We start from the raw sequence: 19,181 nt of genomic DNA on the forward strand, positions 1-19,181 counted from the left end.
TAGTGTAATATAATAGACATTTGAAATTGAAGATAGTAATTCATCTCCCTGAACAACAAATCTTGTCCTGATTTGGCAGGAATGTATGTTATTCTTATTCGTATATGTTATACAAGTGTGTGTTGTATTATAGATAAACACATAAATACAAGTGAATGTGTAAATTCTTGGAAATTAGCATGTACTGTTGACACAGATATAATTCTTTGTCAACTTTATTTCCACCTTTCGTATTATATAAATGAGTGTATGTTTGTATTTTGGCTTGCTATATATGATTAGAATAAACTTCAGAAATCCAAACATCCTACATTAATATTTTTCCATTTTTATGTGAACAGACAGTGCCAGGTCCCAGTTCAACTGCAGAAGACTTACAAGAGGAGTTAGTGCTGTAGTTTTTTTTTTTATGTTTACTTTATTAATCCACAGAGGCTGCCTCATTTTACTTGATAAACAGATTACTGGAAAATATATCAATAGAATAGAGGAACTCATTACTTTAAAAAAGCCATCTGTCTAATTATGTAATAGGGTATAACTCCTTTTTGGTTCTAGTAACTTCCTATTGACAAATCCATTGACTCTTAGGTTATTATAGAAGTCTTCCCATAGGTGAGCAGTGAGGAGTTGGTTGGAGTTAACCAGGTCAAATCAGGGAACACCACATTCCAGATAAAGGGATTGCATGAATGCAAAAACAAGAGAGAGCTTAGCTGCAATTGGAATCGTATTTTCTAGGAAAATGTGGGAAGACAGAAGAATCCAAAGATTTTAAACTACAGAATAACTAGCAGCAAAACACTAATAACAAAACAGTAATAAAAAAAAAGAAGCAAAATCACTACCACTCTGAGAGAATATTTTTTTAAAAAAACTCAACAAAACCTAGAAATCTAACCACACAAAAAAAGAGGGGAGTAACCGTATAATTCTGAAAGTAACCTACCATCTGCAAGATCTTTGGAGGTTAAAGTATTAAAAGACAAAAGGCAACAAACTGATCCCATGTCAGAAAAGGCCAAGGAATTTACACATAAATGAAACTCAAATAAACATGGATCTATGATACTCCAGTAGAGACAAACTTGGTAATTATCCTGTCAAAAAGAAATTGGAACAATGGAAATTGTATCCCTAAAAAAAGAGGCTTAACTGTTCAATGTCCCTATTAGGGAAGAGTCACAAAGGAACAATTTATCACCTCAACCAGAGAGGTACTAAGTTAATACAGATGCAGTCATGAGCACCTGAAAAGAGGGAGGAGAGCAAAATAACCTTGACAGGCTAGATCAGTTATTGTCCTTGTCATTACTGAGCTCGAGTCTCACAAATAAGAGGCAGTGCCCAGCTGTGGAAGCTCAGCCATTCTTTGGTGGGTAAGATTAATGAAATGAGACATGAACTCTGAGACTTTTCGGTCACCTTTCATGGTGTCCAAGTAGCTTGAAGGAGCCAGTGTGCTTGCTAAATGCCTCATTCACCATTGGACATTGAATCACTGGGAAAAATCAGCATTACCAACTTGCAATGACATGCACACAAGCCAGTATCAGGAACTCTTCCCCACTTTTCATTTGCACACGTTACTGAATACTAATCATGTACCAGGTACTATGCCTGCTGTTAAGAAAGCAAAGCATGAGATCCAGCCTCTCGTTAGAGGGCTTTTATTTACGTTTTGAACCCATACACAAATCTCATATCTTTGAAGAGATGTTGGTACTTCGGTAGACTTGGTATTTCAGAATGTATTTAGAAACGAGCAGAAATTTTTTGTTAGCATTTGAAAAATACTCATATCAGTTAGGAATATTTGTTAGTCTATATATAACAAGAACCCAAAACAACAGTGGCTTAGGCAAGAACAAAGTTTCTCTCTCTCTCTCTCTCTCTCTCTCTCTCTCTCTAATAAAATAAACTCAAGGGTAGGGAGTTTGGGACAAATGTGCCAGACCTAGTGTCGCCAGGGGTCCAGGCTCCTATCCTTTTGCTGTACCCATGCAAGTGTCCTTCACAAGTTCACCACCTGGTCCAAGATGGCTATAGTATCTCTTCCATCATGTCTGCGAAGCAAGCCGGAAGGAGAAAATGAAGAATGAGCTACTCTTCCCAGCTGAATCAGCTCCCTTTGAAGTCTTCCTGAAATCCTACACAGTGCTTCTCACTGGCCAGAATTAGTTCCATGGCCATATCTAATTGTAATGGAAACTGGGCAATGTATTCTTCTATTCAGCAGTTAAGAGGGGGAGGTGGAACCTCATTGTACTCAGTTAAGAGTCAGAATTCTCTCTACAAAAGAGGAAGGAAAGAATGAACATAGGGATAAACCACTAGCAATCTTTGCCAGGATAGCAGAGCTAGGGTATCTGTTAATATTATGGAACATTTATGAGTGATTCAGCTTGACAGCAGGAAGGATGAATTAATTGACCACATAGGGCTCCACCTACTTTCACAGACTAGTTCTCTTTACAGTCATTAGAGGTCTAAGGTCAACTTTGCAGGTGGCAAGAAATGTGTCTGTCTGAAATATTTTACCTCCAGATTTGCAAAAGAGAAAGAATCGTTGAAATCCTTCATTTGTCCTGTTTCCTTGGCCTTTAAAACCAGTGCAACAGTTGCCCTTTTTTGTGTTTGTTCATAATGAGTGATTTGAGCAAATGAGAGATTTGCTCATCTCTTCAAAAGAAACAGTCATGGCAGCTGCCATTTATTATATAGTTTCCATTGTGCCAGTCACTTTACTAGAGCTTACATGGATCTATCTTTATCCTTCAGCAAGACTGAGGTAGATGCTATTATTTCCCCCATTTTACCAATGACACTGAGGCTTAAAGAAGTTAAGGGAATTTCAGAAGACCATAGGGCATAGCAGATGGTAGACCTGAGCTTTCTCTAGAACCCAGCTCTTAACCACTCCCCTCTTCATTCTGAAATTTACCAGTTAAGCAGTGTGATGCTCCTATTGTCCAGAAGAGGATGTCACATACCCTTTGGAAAATGGACAATAATTTCTTGTGATCAAAGGCCAGTGAGTCTAAAAATACCTATGTTGGTGCATTTTTACTCATTCGGTGAAATTGAGATTCTTTTTCTGAGAAATCTTTTTTATGAGTTGTAGTCTGTTTGGGACTTGAAGTTTGTTTTAATTTTTTTCGTTTATTTTCATTTGCCTATATTTAGCTCAGAAAATTCTTTTTCTACTGTTTTAAGGATCATCATAGAACATCTTTCATATAAGAGCAGGTGCCTAAGATAAAGTAAAATCATTTTAAAATATTTTAAAGTATTCACCACCTTGGTTTTCCTGAGAGCAGAATGATTTTATCCACATGGTTTTAAATATGAGCATCTGTTCTAAGTTGAATTGTTAGCTTTATTTTGTTTTCTTTGTTTTGGGCAATTGTTTTTAGAGCCTCTGTTACACAGGTAGATGAAGATGGAAAAACTCATTTAAGGCAAGATATAGATGAGACACACTTATAAAGTGATCCCTTCAGGCAAATTAGGCGGTATCAGTGCACTGAGATGAGAAAATGAAGACCACGAAAGCCATTCTCTTCTAAGCTTCCTCCTCTAGTTAGGGAGATGAATTATACATGTGAACTTGAACATTTTCTCTAAAGGGAAGAATCACTGTGTGCTGACATTAGAATTTTCAGCCACCCCTGACACCACTTTACCTGATTCCAGTTGGTTTCACCCTCCTTTGAACTCTTTTAATTTCATAAATTTCTGTCAGTGTGGCAGGGTCCAGTTGTAAGAGCACATAATTACACTAAGTAGAGGTACTGGAATCAAAGGATGTGATGATATCCAGGGGCATGACCTCTGGGCTGTCTCATTTTATCTTTATCACACAACATAGCTTCCAAATCAGACATCATTCTGGAGCTCTAGGGGTTTATTGTTTCTCTCACTCTCTAAGCAAAACACAATTTGTTGTGAACAACCTACAGAATGGGAGAAAATGTTTGCAAATTACACATAAGACAAGGAACTCTAATATCCAGAATTCATAAGGAACTCAACTCAACAGCACAAAAACAAACAATTTTAAAATGGGCAAAGGACCTGAACAGACATTTCTCAAACGAAGACATACAAATGGCCAACAGGCACATGGAAAAAATGCTCAATATCACTACTCATCAGATATGCAATTTAAAACCAAGTGAGATATCACCTTACTCCAGTTAGAATCGCTATTATCAAAAAGACAGAAAATAAATACTGGCAAGGATGAAGAGAAAAAGGAACTCTAATGTTGCAAACGGGAATGTAAATTGGTACAGCCATTGTGGAAAACAATATGGAGGTTCCTCAGAGAATCAAAATTAAACTACCTTATGACCCAGCAATCCCACTTTTGGATATATGCCCAAGGGAATGAAATCAATATGTCAAAGAGGCACCTGCACTCCCATATTAATCGCAGCACTATTCACAATAGCCAAGAGATGGAATCAACTTAAATGCCAATCAACAGATGAGTGAATTAAGAAAAACAAAACAAACAAAAAAGACTCTGTGGTATATATGCACAATTGAATACTATTCAGCTATTAAAAAGATGAAATCTTGTCATTTGTAGCAACATGGATGGAACTGGAGACCGTTATGTTAAGTGAGGTAAGCCAGGCACGGAAAGACAAATACCATGTGATCTCACTTGCGTGGAATCTAAAAAAAAAAAGTGGTTCTCATAAAAGTAGAGTAGAATAATGGTTACCAGAGGTGGAGAGGAAAGGGAAAAGGGAGGGGGAGGCTAGGGGCAAGGGGATTAACAGGTATAAAGCTATGCTGTCTACCCTAAGTGAATCAATATACAGTATATGCATGCATTGAAACAACACACTGTACCCTACAGATATGTACAAACACATGTTAAAAAAAAAAAAAAACTCACTTCGTCTTTCACATTCAAACATAATTTGTTATAAAAATCAGAATGCTTTCCAAGCAACTATGGAAGAACTGTTAAGCAAAGCAGTATAAGTCAAAATGTGTTTGTTCTTTTTGATTTTGTTGTCACTGTGTGAAGCACTTAACAATGTGATAAGTCTAGTGCCAGGTGTTATTGATAAAAAATGTAAAGCAGATTTGGTCACCAAGACTCTTTCTTGGGGCATAACGAGATACTTGGGTAACACTTAAATACAGAACCATTGATTACCAAAGCAAACAAAAATGGGTCCCCCAAAATGAGGCAGTTTTAAGAAATATTTGCTCAGGTATATAAAAAAATATAGAGTGCTTACTTTAAAACAACCTATTTTTTAAAAAATATATATACTTTCATATACATGTATATATATATATTTAATTTTATGACTGTTTTGCCACCAACAAATGCAATGTGGGAAACACCTACCAAAATGGAATATCTAAATAAAGAAATCTAAATAACAAAGGGAGTAAGAAGAGATGGCGCCAAGGAGGTTGACTTGCTTTACTAATCTTTTCTAAGAGTCGGCTAAAAGGTCATTTTTAAATTTTTAAAAAGTTATTCTCCCACCAGTTTCTGAAGCTTCTAAATTTAAATCTGTTCTAAACTAACTCCCCTCCTACCTCCTCCTCTTTTTCCCCCCCTCTGGAGGGAACCTTATACCCTTAGAATAAGAGTGATTTGTTATTCTTAGTTTCTCTAAAACAGCATGATTCTTATAAAAAATGGTAAAACAACCTATGTTTTATGTTTACATAGAGAGAATATAATAAAGGCAATGTGACGTCCCATTTACAAATAATGCAGACACTAGATACTCATATTTCTATTTATGATATTCCAAACATTAAATTAATTAGTTCTGGATAAAAATTGATTCTCATTTCTAAATTTATAATCTAGAAATCATTTTTAACTACTTATCAAGTGTGTTGGTTTAATAAAAGTCATGAAATTACATTAGTCCATATTAAGAACTACATAGTCTTTTAAATTCAGTTGGTTTGAGGAGGAGTATTTCTAAAGAATATTTTGGTGGAGACAAAATCCCCATAATATTTCAAGCAAAAATTAACGTGTTTTTCCTCTAAATATTTCTTTTTTTTAACCTGTCAAATGAGGACAGAATATCATTTCCAAAGTCCATGAAAGGCTTAGACCAAGAGTTAAGTTTCTACTTCCCTTTCCCCTCTCAGCACACTTGAAGTCATGTTGGCAGCTGTGTGTATGACTGTGGATCTAAATATGTTTACGTAAGTTTGGTCTTTATGGATGCTAAACATGAAACACGTCAGTCTTACATACCTCACTTTCTTGATTAGTTATATATATATTTTATATGTTAAACAGATGAATAATATCTTTTCTAAAAAGGACACTGAATTGCTTTTGACCTTTAATTTTCTAATTCTGAAAAGTTTCTACTGCAAAAATCGAGAATATTTATGGTTATGGGGGGTACATCTGAAAGAATATTTATTAGCTTACTTACTATGAGAATTTCAATTTTACATTTAAAAATAGTACAATGTGAGATTAGTTCAGTGATTACCAGAGACAGGGGTCGGGGTGAGGGGAAGCAGAGAGAGACAGGCCAACAGGTAAAAAAATTACAACTAGATAGGAGGAATAAGTTCTGGTGTTCTATTGCACAACATGTTGACTGGGGTTAACAGTTAAGTTTTGTGTACTACATAACAGCTAGAGGAGAGGCTTTTGAATGTTTTTGCTACAAAGAAATTATAAATGCATCAGGTGATTGATACATTAACTCCCTTACTCAATTATTATACAACATATGTATGTATCAAAACATCAGATTGTATATACCTCATAAGTAGGTATGATTACAATGTATCAATTAAAATTTAAAAAGAAAAATTAATTTAAAAATAAAAATAGTACCATGCTAATCAAAGAAAGTGTTCCTCAGTGCCATGCTTCGATTTTGACTCCATAATTGTCAGTATGCTTCTAAATTGTCAAGTGATGATGAGCCCCAACAAAACTGTGTTCTTACATTATTTTTATTTTTATTTTTGATTAGCTCAGTGATCCACCTGTAGAGTATGTATCAACAAGGTAATGATCAGTTTGTAATGCTTTGGGGAAAAAAAAGCATACTGATAACTTAAGACATGTGCCTGTAGTCGTATGCTATAGCTCATGACCAGAATGATACAAAAATAAGTTTGCTGGTATAGCAGTCAGGACAGGATGGGCATTACTGATATAGCATCATTAATAGCAACAATAAAATCTTAGTGGTTTAAAGTAATGGAGACTCTGCTCATGTCTTGGGAGCCCAGGCTAATGGATGCTGCACCATTCCATGATGACACCTCTCACCACAAAGCTTCAAGATTTATCACAAAGGTGGCATGTAGAGCTGGAAAGTTGAGCAAAGGCAATTAAATGCTCTGCCCTACAAGTATTACTTCTGCTTGTATTGTATGGCCACAACTAGTCACTTGCTACTCATAACATGCAGACGGTGGGGATTTGTAAATCCCTACATACCTTGAAATGGAGGGCAAGTAGATCCTGGTGAACATTACTTAAACCTTTCATAGTTTATTCGCTGTTTTATTTGGGGTTAACATTCCCTGTCATTTTTTGAGTAAAAAGCCATGGAGAATCTTCACTCTGCTCATCAGATCACTACTATAAGTAACAGCATAGTTATCTTGAAAAACAACTTCTCTTTTGGTGATGCCCATTAAAAATTTTAAAATTCTTCAATTGACAATTTCTACTGCTGATTTGGAAAAACTATTTCTATATCAACACCATTGATTGAAGATCAAGTATCAAAAAGTGTGCATGAACCAAATTTTGTCAATTTTTCAGTAAGTTCAACATAGAGTTACCATATGATCCAGCAGTTCTCCTAGGCATATACCTAAGAGAATTAAAAACATATGTTCACACAAAATCTTGTGCACAAATGTACATAGCAACATTAGTTAGATAGCCAAAAAAAGTGGAAATAACCCAAATGTCCCATCAACTGATGAATGGAAAAACAAAGTGGGATATATCCTACAATGGAATATTATACAGCTGTAAAAAGGAATGAAGTACTGATACAACATGGATGAACCTTGAAAATATTATGTTAGGTGAAAGAAGCCATAAACAAAGAGCACATATATGATTCCATTTATATGAAACATCCAGGATAGGCAAATACATAGACAAAGAGGCAAAAATTAGATTAGTGGTTGCCAGGGAATGATAGGAGGTGGAAATTGGTAGGTATGGAATTTATTTTTAGGTGATAAAAATGTTCTGGAATTGGGTAGTGCTGATGGTTGCACAACTCTGAATATATTAAAATTTACTGAATTGCAAACTTTAAAAGGGTTAAAATGGTAAATTTTATGTTATATGAATTTCAGTCTCAATAAAAACATTTTTTTAAGTATGTGCCATAGTGGTCATTTCTTTTCCACATTGTGTTGACCTTTCTGCCTCCATTGTACTGGGAGTGTAACCAGTGCTGCTTATGCTGTCTGCACAAGACAATAGAAGGCTCCATCTATCAGAGTGTCACAATGTCAGTGTCTTCACGATGCTAATCAATTTTCTCAATGGCATAACTTTAAATTTCAACAAACTAAAGGGTAAGTGGAGTAAATACTGAATTGGAATCAGAGAACTTTCATTAGAGACATGAACAAATCTATTAGTTTTCTGAACTTTGGTTTCCTCATCTGTAAAATAGGAATGCTAAGACATGTTTAACCAAGTTACTGGGAAGACCAGAAGACACAATATATTCAGTGGTAAAGTGCTTTGTGCATTATTCACTGCTATGAAAACAGTAGTTATTTTCTTTCCAATTTTAATGTTAGCTTATTTCCTGTCTATTGTTTAACCTGTTTTCCTTCAAATAAACTTATACAAATCTGGACATTTGAAGACAACATCCTTAGGACTGAATCCCTGTTCTGCCAAGTTTTAGCTGTGAGGCCTTGCTCAGATAATTTAACCTTTCTAAATCCTGGGTTTCTCATCTGTAAAAAGGAGAATATAAAGTCTCCCTCATAAAGCCAATGTAAGGGTTAAATTATAACATGAAATTATCTATTGTAGTCTCTTTATGTGGTAAGCTGTCTGTCACATAACTGTAATAAGGCTGGTATAAGACTCACCTTACAAAATCATTTTTCATACAAATACTAATCAATTACTTGGTCTATTTGCAAACCTAATCTCTTAATATTTCTTATATTAAGAGATAGTATTAATCTCTTTCTTTTAATATTTATCTCCTGTCCCTTCAGGAATGACTAACATATACTATCACCAGATAAGATTGATTACTGTCTCTTTCCTCTGAAGGTAGCATGTTGCTCTCTAATAAGATTGTGTATGTGTTGATTGTCATCTTCCATGCAAATTTGATTTTACTCCCAAATTTATCAAGACTGAAAGTTATATATAAATGTATGTATATTATGTGCACATTTGTTTACCTATATATACATATGTATATGTATGAGCACACATGCATATACACATCATCATACATTTGCAAAGTTAGAAGTGGGTTTTTTTGTTTTTAACTATGTTGATCAAATGTTCTTTTAGTGTAACAGGAAAACACTTAACCCTGTTGGAGTTGACAGGCTTGGCAGATAGAGCTCTCTTCTTCCCTCCAGAATTTGTTGGTGCACTTTCTTGAGATAAAGTAAGAGAACCAACCCAAGAATTCATTAAAAAGATTAGGCAATCAGTTACTAGAAATTAGAGCCCAAACTACCAGTAAATCTTAAAAAAAACAAAAAGACCACTCTCTCCAATAGGCTAAATTTGCTCCTTTTAGTAATGCCAGAGCTTATTGCTCAATCAGAGTAGGAGTCTGATTGCTTTTCATTTGCAGGCCTCACTACTGTACAATTTTTTTTTTTTTTTTTTTTTTTTTTGCCTCTAACTCAGAAATCAATTGATTCTTAGCCTCAACTTCTAAGGGGAAGAGATGAGAAATATGACTGTGTTTCAGAGAGTTCTGGACAGTTGTATATGAATTTGATGAGAGCCATGAATTATAAGAAACAATTCATAGCTTGATTCAAGGTTTAATCCTGTTATCTTCATGGACTGAGACATGGTGAACGAGGCATAACTTGTCCACTGGAACTGTAGAGAGAACTACCAAATCTGCTATAAATATAAGTGACATTCATTCATCTCTACTTACTCAACAAGTATTTACTCAGCACTTATGTATGAAGCAATATGGAAATTACTAGGAATTAAAGATGTACAAGCCAAAACTCTCTGCCCTGAGGAGGTCACAGTGCAGTAAGGGAAAGCGAACACATCACAAATCCTTAGAGAAACAGTGGTATGGGTGGTAATGACACTCGAGTTTTGTGATTCTCTGCCAGCAGAGTGATGCACCTAATTCTGCTGGGGTAAGAAAGTTTCACAGAGGAGGTGATGCTGACTTAAGAATGTATAGGAAATATAAGTTTGAAAGTAGTAGTCCAAACAGAACACAATATGAAGAAAAATACTACAGCATGTCATATTCTACATACTGCCATTTTCTGTAGTGGCTAGAGCCCATAGCACCTATAGAGAAATAGCAAGAAGAGGTTTGCAAGATAGGCAAGGGCTACATCAGGCCATAATAAGGAGTTTGATCTTCGTCCTATAGGCAGTGGAAAGCTATTACAGAAATTAAACTGGAGAGAAGTCTGATCAGGTTAGATGTAAGGCGTTGTAGAAGATGATGTGGGAGAAGTCTAGCAGCAGGAGGACTCGTTAGAAGACTATTGGAAAAGTTCAGACGAGAGATGGCAAGGGTAAGAATGGACAGCTGGAAACAGGAGTCTGGCACTTATGGAAAATAGAGAAAGGTCATGGAGTCTCAGTTTATTGGTTATAGTATTGGTTATATAAAGTTGGTGTTTCCTAGCAAAAAAGTGAAAGTAAATTTCCTGGAACACAGAACCAAAGGAGAAAGAAAAGACTAATATGCAGCAGTCTCAGAGGTGGGAGAAATATAAAGGGAATAGTGTAAAGGAACATAGGCAATGAGAACATTTTGAGAAAGAGGGACATTTTTCAAGAAATTTTATCATAGAATGACAAATTAAGATTAGGACAGAAAAGTGCTCAGAACTGACGCTTAGAAGATCATTGCAATCTCTGTGAGAGCAGCTTTACCAGGGTGGTAAAGCATGATTCGCTGCATGAAATCAGTACCGGTAGGCCCCCAGGTTTTTTAATTCATTTCTAACCATTTACTTAAGTCTCTTAGAATTTTTGTTGTTGTTGTTATTCTCATGAGTTCCCCACTTAGGCAATTCAAATATATGGGAAGGAATCGCCTGATATCTACAGAGAAAAGAGTTCTGGAGTTCTTTGCAGCCCTCTGAAGGGCTCCGAGCAAGGCACGGAGTCCCCCCTAATGGGGGGTATGTTATCTGGTAAATTGGATTCCAGGTCACCTAACTGAAGGTGGTAGGAGCAGTGAGGGAGGGGATTAAGAAAGAGTATGCAAAGTTTGAAGTAGCTGTCAGGGAAAACAGCTGACATTACCGCACAAAGTAGGGTGTGAAATTCATGTGGTGAATGAGTGCAGATACATTTCTGCAGAGAATGAAAGTGGACCTGGAGCAGCCTATGGTCATCCTACACCTGTGTTTGCTGCCATTGATTTTCCGAAATTTAGAGCATACTGGAGGCAGGCATTTTAAGACCAAACAGTGTTCTTAATGAGGATTTAATGGGACATACTTAAAAAACAAATGGACCATTTTCTAGAGGGCTGAGTTTATGCCTGACTTCACAGAGTGGAAACTAAAAATGTTCTAAATTAGCCCTAATCAATTTTTAAAAGATTTTCTGAGAGAGAAGAGGGCACATTTGGTTAAGACCTCAGGTGCCACTTGAAACGTGTAAACGATTGATTGGATGAAAATAGGCCATCCTTTCTCTCCCTTAGACACTAAGCTGCCTTTTGTTCTTCTCCTATTTAATTTAATTGGAAACATTTTATAGTTTTAGAACTAGTTTTGTTCTAAATATGTGAATACTTATTTTCCCCCTTTTTGATAAAAGAAAGGTGAGAGAGTGAAAAGTTAAATCCTCCTTTCCTGCAACCAGAAAGAAAAGAGCCTTTTAGTTCTAATTCTAATTATTGTCTGGGTAATGTATTTTCCAATCTCCTGTTAGAGTTTCTAGTACACCCTACCTGCAGTTCCACCGACAGTTGCATCCCACCTTAGAGGAGTGTCCTTCCCATTGTCTGGTTTCCCATGTGAAAGTGTCCACAATCGAGAACAACAGAATGAATTCTGGGCACACTATTGACCATACATTCTCTTAAATATTGTAATGTCCTTTTCTGATGACATTTTGTGGGCTGTGCTTTAAAAGAGGGAACTCTCTTTCTGTGGGTTTCAAGAAAATTGGCCTTTGCAGCTGGTGTTTCTTTCTGAAAGTGAGGTATCAAAATCACTAACCAATTCCATTTTGGCTGTTGATTGAATGTTTGCAAATGTCAGCTTTAGCCTCTGGCAGTTTAAAAACCAGGCTCAGTTTGAAGAACGCTTTGACAATTAGTTTTACCTTCTACTGGTATATTCACCTTAATCCACATACCCCTCAAAGTTATTTTCCATAAATGAGCAGAAACAGGTCAGTGAACCTAAGGTAATGCCTTGATTCACAGAGCTGTTGTGCTTTCACTCATTCAATAAACATGTACTGGGGATCCAGCCCACACTGGGCTATATGCTGCTCTGCAGATACAGATTGGTAAGCGAGGCCTTAACCCTCGGGTCCTCATAGTCTATTTTACAAACCAGTCAGTAAGGAGCATTGTAAGTTCTGCAGTAGAGATGTGTGCAAAGCAAAGTGGAGGGTCATCTCCGTCAACTTTATTACATATGTATTTGTCTGAAATTTAAAATATGTCAGTTGGGAGGAATCCCCATTTTATTCATTCAGCAATCCCTTTTATAAAGCATAGTACCTTTGCATACATCTTCTTAATTCATTTCTTTTGTAAACATAAAGTTTCCTTAAGTAGAGCACACCTATAATTTCTGCCCTTGAAATCAGTACCTAAGAGTAAATATTTGTGAAATGTTATAGCATTCTAATATGTTTCTGTGTTAAAGTATGTGTGAATTTAGGGTTAGATTTTATGTATTTCTGTCTTTTTCTTTCATGCAGGATCTTGGAACGGGTGGCTTCTTAGAGATCATGTACTCTTGGGATGGAAAACTTGAAGTCTAGAACTTAGAACTCAGCCCAGCTCACACTGTGAAAGGGGGCAAAGAGGCCTCATACCTGCTTTTCACACACACAAAAATGTTTTAATCTATGCTTAGAATATTCTTTTGAGCATTGATTTTTGTGCTATCTATTGAAATTCTCAGTTCTTCTATTTAGAAGACGTTATATAAATTCATCAGGTCATGTTCAAGAAAGCCTTAAAGAGCAAATCATGAGTGAAAAATAGCCACTTCTAGAATTTGTTACTTTTTTAAAATGTCATTTGTTAAAGCCACAGTTATGTTACATGCTCTCTGTAAAAAGTCAATTAGCAGATTCTTCCAGATATTCAAAGTTTTGTGTTACCTTCTAAATGTCGGGTTGAAGTTAGGAGTGTTGTTATATTTGGGAGAATTTTGTCACAGAATAGTTCATATGATAGAAAAAGACATCCCAGGTCAAGGAAGAGGGAGGGGTAGGGAAATCTCGTCTTGCTTCCAGAAGCCTGAGAGGCTCTAAGTCGGGATGAGGGCTGAAACAGTGGTCTGCCCCCTAGGATGGCAGGGAAACTGAGCAGGTTTGAATACGTGGCCTCTCACCGAGTGAACCCTATGAACTGGTGTGGAGAAGCAAAAAGACAGTTATTCATGCTTTTTTATACAGAAAGGGCTTTATTTAGCTTGCACATAAACTATGAAGTGTGTTCTGGGATAGGTTTGAAAGTATAAAAAGAAGAAAACCAGTGGGACAAGGTGTTGGTCCTGGTGATGGCCAGGGGGAATGAGATTAAAAGCTCTGGTCCAGGGATGACCTTGAACACCTCTGTTTCAGAGCCTGGGAGAAAAAGAGGTGAGGACAGATAGGGGTGTAGATGTCTTTGTTCAAATCTGAGTTTAAAGCTGAGAAATTCCATGCCTAGTCCCTTCACTTCTTACTGTGAGGTAAGATGTAGTGGAAAAAAAGTAGTATCTTCTCCTCACTTATCTCAAGGGTCATGATGGACACCCCATAACAAAAGGTTTTATGTGAGACAGGAACCGTTAGAAATGAAGAACCAAAGACCCAGGGAAAACTATTATTTTCATGGACAGTCATGCAGATGTATGATTGGACAAAGGGTTATGATCTAATGGTAGTAAACTGGGAACTCAGCAAGGCCTGTTTATTCATATCTTTCTTAGCCTCTGGGTATAGGGAAGGACCCCCTCTGGAATGAGGGTCTTATGATCTACTTGCAGAGGAGGTAGATCAGAGGATGGTTTTTTTTATGACCATGCTTCATGGGAGAAAGGGGGAAGAGGTCAGAGTGTGACCTCTAAAGTGCCATATTTTAGAGTAGCGTGTTCTGAGCCTCAACAAGTCAATCCATCTTCTAAGAGATTTTTGGAGGAATAAGGATTGGGATTTAAGAAGAGTCATGGGTCTTTAGGATATCAGTTGTGGGAGTGGGGAAAGTTACAGACTAGGGACAGGTAAAAGTTTCTTGGCAGCAGTGAGTATCCAGCCAAGGTTGAATGCTATGAATGTGTGTCTTTATCAATATGCCTGGTGGTATTATTTTTCCAGCAGTACGGAGTAGCCTAGGTATAGAAAGGGAGGAGAAAGAGGCTTGGGAAAAAACAAACATGAATTTTGTAGTATGGCTATAATAGAAGAACCTAAATAATGAAAATATTGAGGATCTGACAAGGGTGGTTAAAAAGATTTACCATGAAGTTTCCATTTATAAGGAAGCAAAGCTATGACATAAGTAGAAGGTCAGAGGGAAAGGAGTATTACGTGTCTCTGTGAGGTAAAAGAGGAGCTGTTTTGGGCCGAACCCGTGGCTCACTCGGGAGAGTGCGGTGCTGGGAGCGCAGCGGCGCTGGGAGTGCCAAGGCCGCAGGTTTAGATCCTATATAGGAATGGCCGGTGCACTCACTGGCTGAGCGTGGTGCAGACGACACCAAGCCCAGGGTTCGGATCCCCTTACCGGTCACAAAAAAAAAAAAAAAAAAAAGAGCAGCTGTTTTGAAAGTAAGGAAGAGAGAGAGCTACAAGGAAAAGAAAGAAGAATCTGCATATGGCATCTGTATATACGTTCTAGATCAGGGATTAGCAAACTTTGGCTGTAATGGGTCAGATAGTAAATATTTTCAGCTTTGCAGGTCATGTGGTTTCTGTTACAGTTTTTCAGATCTATCTTGGAATCATGAAGGCAGTCAGACAAAAAGTAAACAAATGGGCGTGTCCCAAATGGTCATTTCCAATAAAACTTTATTTACAAAAACAAATGGTGGGTCAGATTTTTCTCAAAGGCTGTAGATTGCTGACCCTTGTCATAAATGATGACAACTTCCAGGATGTGGATGAATTTAAACAGAGGTAAAGATTTTTAGAAGCCAGGGGGCAAAGATGCTTTAAGATTTGTGTATTGGAAATGGACACCTATGGAACATTCCACCCAAAGGCAACAGAATACACGTCCTTCTCAAGTGCAGAAGGAACATTCTCCAGGTTAGGCCATAAAATAAACCTCAATAAATTTCGAAGGGCCAAAAGTATACAAACTATATTCTTCAACCACAGTAGATTGAAATTAGAAATTACTAACAAATAAATTTGGGAAATTCACAAATATATGAAAATTATCACACTTCTGAATAGCCAATGGGTCAAAGAAGAAACAAGAAAAATTAGAAAATACTTTGACATGTGTGAAAATGACGATACAACATACCAAATATGGGTGCAGCTAAAACAGTCCTTTAAGGGAAAATTACAGCTTTAAATGCCTACATTAAAAAAGAAGAAAAATCTCAAATCAATAACATAAACTTCCCCCTGAAGATACTGGGTGTATAAGAGAGAGAAGAGGCAAAAAATCAAAGGGGTCTGAGGTGAAGTAGAAAGAAAGTCCAGATAGAAAAGTTGGCCTTAAGTAAGAACAGCTTCCCTTTGTAACTGGAGGGTAGGAAAAATAGGATGATGGTTTTTATGTGTTTGCTGTTGAAGAGAAAATAAAGTCCCCCTCTGTTGCCCCCTACTTTCTCTGTAAAGCTAGAGTCATTTGCAGAGAGTACAGGAAAACGGAGCATTGGAGGTTTGAAGAAAGTGCAGAAAAATAGGATAGTTTTCATGAAGAGTGGTTGAAATAGTTCTTGTGTACACTTAACTAAAGAAAACTACTAAAAATTTCAGGCTGCCTTTGGAAAACGTTCCTTCTGCACTTGAGAAGGATGTGTAGTCTGTTGCCTTTGGGTGGAATGTTCCATAGATGTCTATTTATTCAACACACTAATCTTAAAGCATCTTTGCCCCCTGATTTCTAACAATCTTTACTTTGCTTAACTTCATACAATCCTGAAAGTTGTCATCATTTATGACAGGGGTCAGCAAACTACAGCCTTTGAAAAAAATTTGACCTACCACTTGTTTTTGTAAAACTACCAAAAATGTTTAGTAGAAAACTACTAAAAATTTCTGGGTCCATTTGAGGCTGGTGGTCATGAGTTATAAAAGAACTACTTTTACTAATCTGTACTATAGCCTGATTCCTTCAGCTACATTTGCCTCTGTGTGGGTGAAGGCAGAGCAGAGAAGAGACGAATGCATTTATTAGGGCTTGGATTTTTGCCAGATGGGTGGGATGGAATGATAAAGGAGCAGGGAAATTTAGGATATTGAAATGATGGGCCATGGTCAATAAGGTGGATAAGGAAAAAAAAAAAAAAAAAAAAAAAACCTACTGAATAGAGAGCAAGTAGATGGTTCCGTTAAGTAGCGGTCATCAAGAGGTCTAATATCCAAATCAGCTCTGTGAGGGCAGGGAATTTCTGTTTTGCCCACTAACATGTCCCTGTGCCTGGAATGCCTGGCACAGAGTAAGTCATGGAGTGATCATGTAATAAGCAAGCTGGAAAAATGGGAAGTTGTCATCAGACTGGGATGCTTGAATGAGTGATAGAGGTGGCTATTCACTATGGATAATATTTCATATGGCTGACGTGCACATGCAGTAAAGCCTCAGTAATTATTAGTCTTTATCATTGTGCTTTTTGGACTTTTATGGGAACTATTTGTTTTCTTAGCAACAAAATAGAGATCCATTTCTCTGCAAATGGGTGAGTTGACCTTACCAAATGAATATCATATAAGGCCATTTGAACAGTTAGAGTTGTTAGATTAGACCTCTTATGGGCAGAATACACAAACAAAAATAAACAAAATACCAGTAGAAATTATCTTCCCTTCCAAAATATCCTAGTCTGGTTCCCAAAACCAGAAGCAGAGGTTACTTCTAATGCCTTCATTTACTTATTGTGCTTTTCCCAGCTGTGAACTGTTTTATATCTACATTGCTGAATCACCTCTCTAAGGTATATTGAACTTTCAGTAGGTTTTGAAAGTCTTCTCTTTTGCTTGTTGTCTAGGGCTGAAATCTCATTCAAAAATAAAGATGACTATTTACCAAAGGAAAAGTTTACAGGAGGCTGAAATGATAATAAGTCTAATTTTTAAACAATGCCAGTGTCTTAAAAATGAATCGAAGAGGTTATTTTGATTTTGAGGATTTGGAAATATTGTCATTCGTATCTTTTTCGGATGATTTGTGTGTCTTTCAGATGTCCTTTTGGTTGGCCTGCTTCTCCTCCCATACCCCTTAATATAATTACTTGTACACAGTAGACATTTAATAAATCTGTGCTGACTGATCTTTAATAATAAAACAAGCAGTTTTCTGAAATGCCCTTCCTTCCACCTCTTTGCCTGGTAAATTTTTTTTTTTTTTTTTAAATGATTTAGTTCAAATGTTATCACTGAAATTATTCCCAGCTCTTACTGGCAAAGTGAATAGACCTCTGGCCTTTGGGTAGTTCATACCTACTTTCTATTATATTGCCATTATTATGCCTCTGTTTCTCTTTCTTGCCTTTTATTTACTAAGGAGCAGGGACTTTGGCTTATTCATCTTTCATGTCTCCAACGCCTTGTATGTGCCTATTATATATGAAGTGCTCCAGAATTGTCTGGCAAATGGCTCTGTGACAGTAAGAAAACTCATTTTATAAGCCTATAAGCATGCTGTAGGCTTTGGTTAGCAAATCCTGTCCTCTAAAGGTTTTTGCCTCTTTAAAAGTTTCCTGCAGTTAAGATACTGCTATCAAGTAAGCAGTGATTGATTGATTCAACTATAGATGTGATTAACTTAGAGAAAGGTTAGCATTTGGTCATACCCTCGCTTCTTTAAAATTAAGAATAATACCTAGTTGGTACTCACTGTGTATTTGTTAAAAGTATGGATGTCCACCAAAATGTAAACAATGGCCATATTTGGGTGGTGATATTTTTAACTTTTTTCTTTAGACATAATTATTTTCATTGTTTGAATTTTCTATTTTAGGATATATAATGGGAATAAAAAACTATTTCCAGTTTTTAAAATAGATGGTACATGAAGGAGACAATTGAAGGAAACAAATGCTCTGATACAATTTGGAAGCAGCCAGGGATGGATCAAGATGGGCCGGTCTGTAGTGTGGTAACAAATCTCAGTGGGCTAGGGAAATAAAAGTTTATTTGCTCCAGGTCAACTGAGGCTCCTCTGCATCCAGTCCCTCAGATCCAAGCCTCCTCCTCCTTAAAGTGGCTTCCAAAGTTGCTGTAGCCAGGAAAGGGAGAGATGAAAGAGACCAGCCAGTTCTCACCTAGCTCAGCTGAAGTCACTTGCCTTGGCCAAAACTAGTGCCAGGGCCCTGAACTTACTGCAAGATAGAGTGAAAAATGCAGAGATGCACATGGAATCCAGTATTTGGTTAGCACCAGTTGCCTCTGCCATCATGACTGTAACTCTTTTTATTTTTCAGTTACTGTAATGAATGTATGTTGGATCCAGACTGCGGTTTCTGCTACAAGATGAATAAAACAGCTGTCATTGACTCCTCCTGTATTCCAGTTAATAAAGCATCTACAAATGAGGCAGCCTGGGGCAGGTATGTTGTCATTCATTACT

At 36.9% G+C, this 19,181-nt stretch overlaps 1 protein-coding gene across 1 annotated transcript in view; it reads left to right on the top strand.

Moving 5' to 3' along the window:
- The window catches only part of SLC2A13 (solute carrier family 2 member 13), a 317,237-nt gene that overhangs the window by 233,647 nt on the left and 64,409 nt on the right, over positions 1–19,181 (top strand). Inside the window, exon 7 of the mRNA XM_063076095.1 lies at positions 19,036–19,161. Coding sequence (XP_062932165.1) covers positions 19,036–19,161 — 126 coding nt within the window. The remainder of the gene's footprint in view (positions 1–19,035; positions 19,162–19,181) is intronic.

This window comes from Cynocephalus volans, chromosome 12 (genome assembly GCF_027409185.1).
Source record: "Cynocephalus volans isolate mCynVol1 chromosome 12, mCynVol1.pri, whole genome shotgun sequence".
NCBI classification, from domain to species: domain Eukaryota; kingdom Metazoa; phylum Chordata; class Mammalia; order Dermoptera; family Cynocephalidae; genus Cynocephalus; species Cynocephalus volans.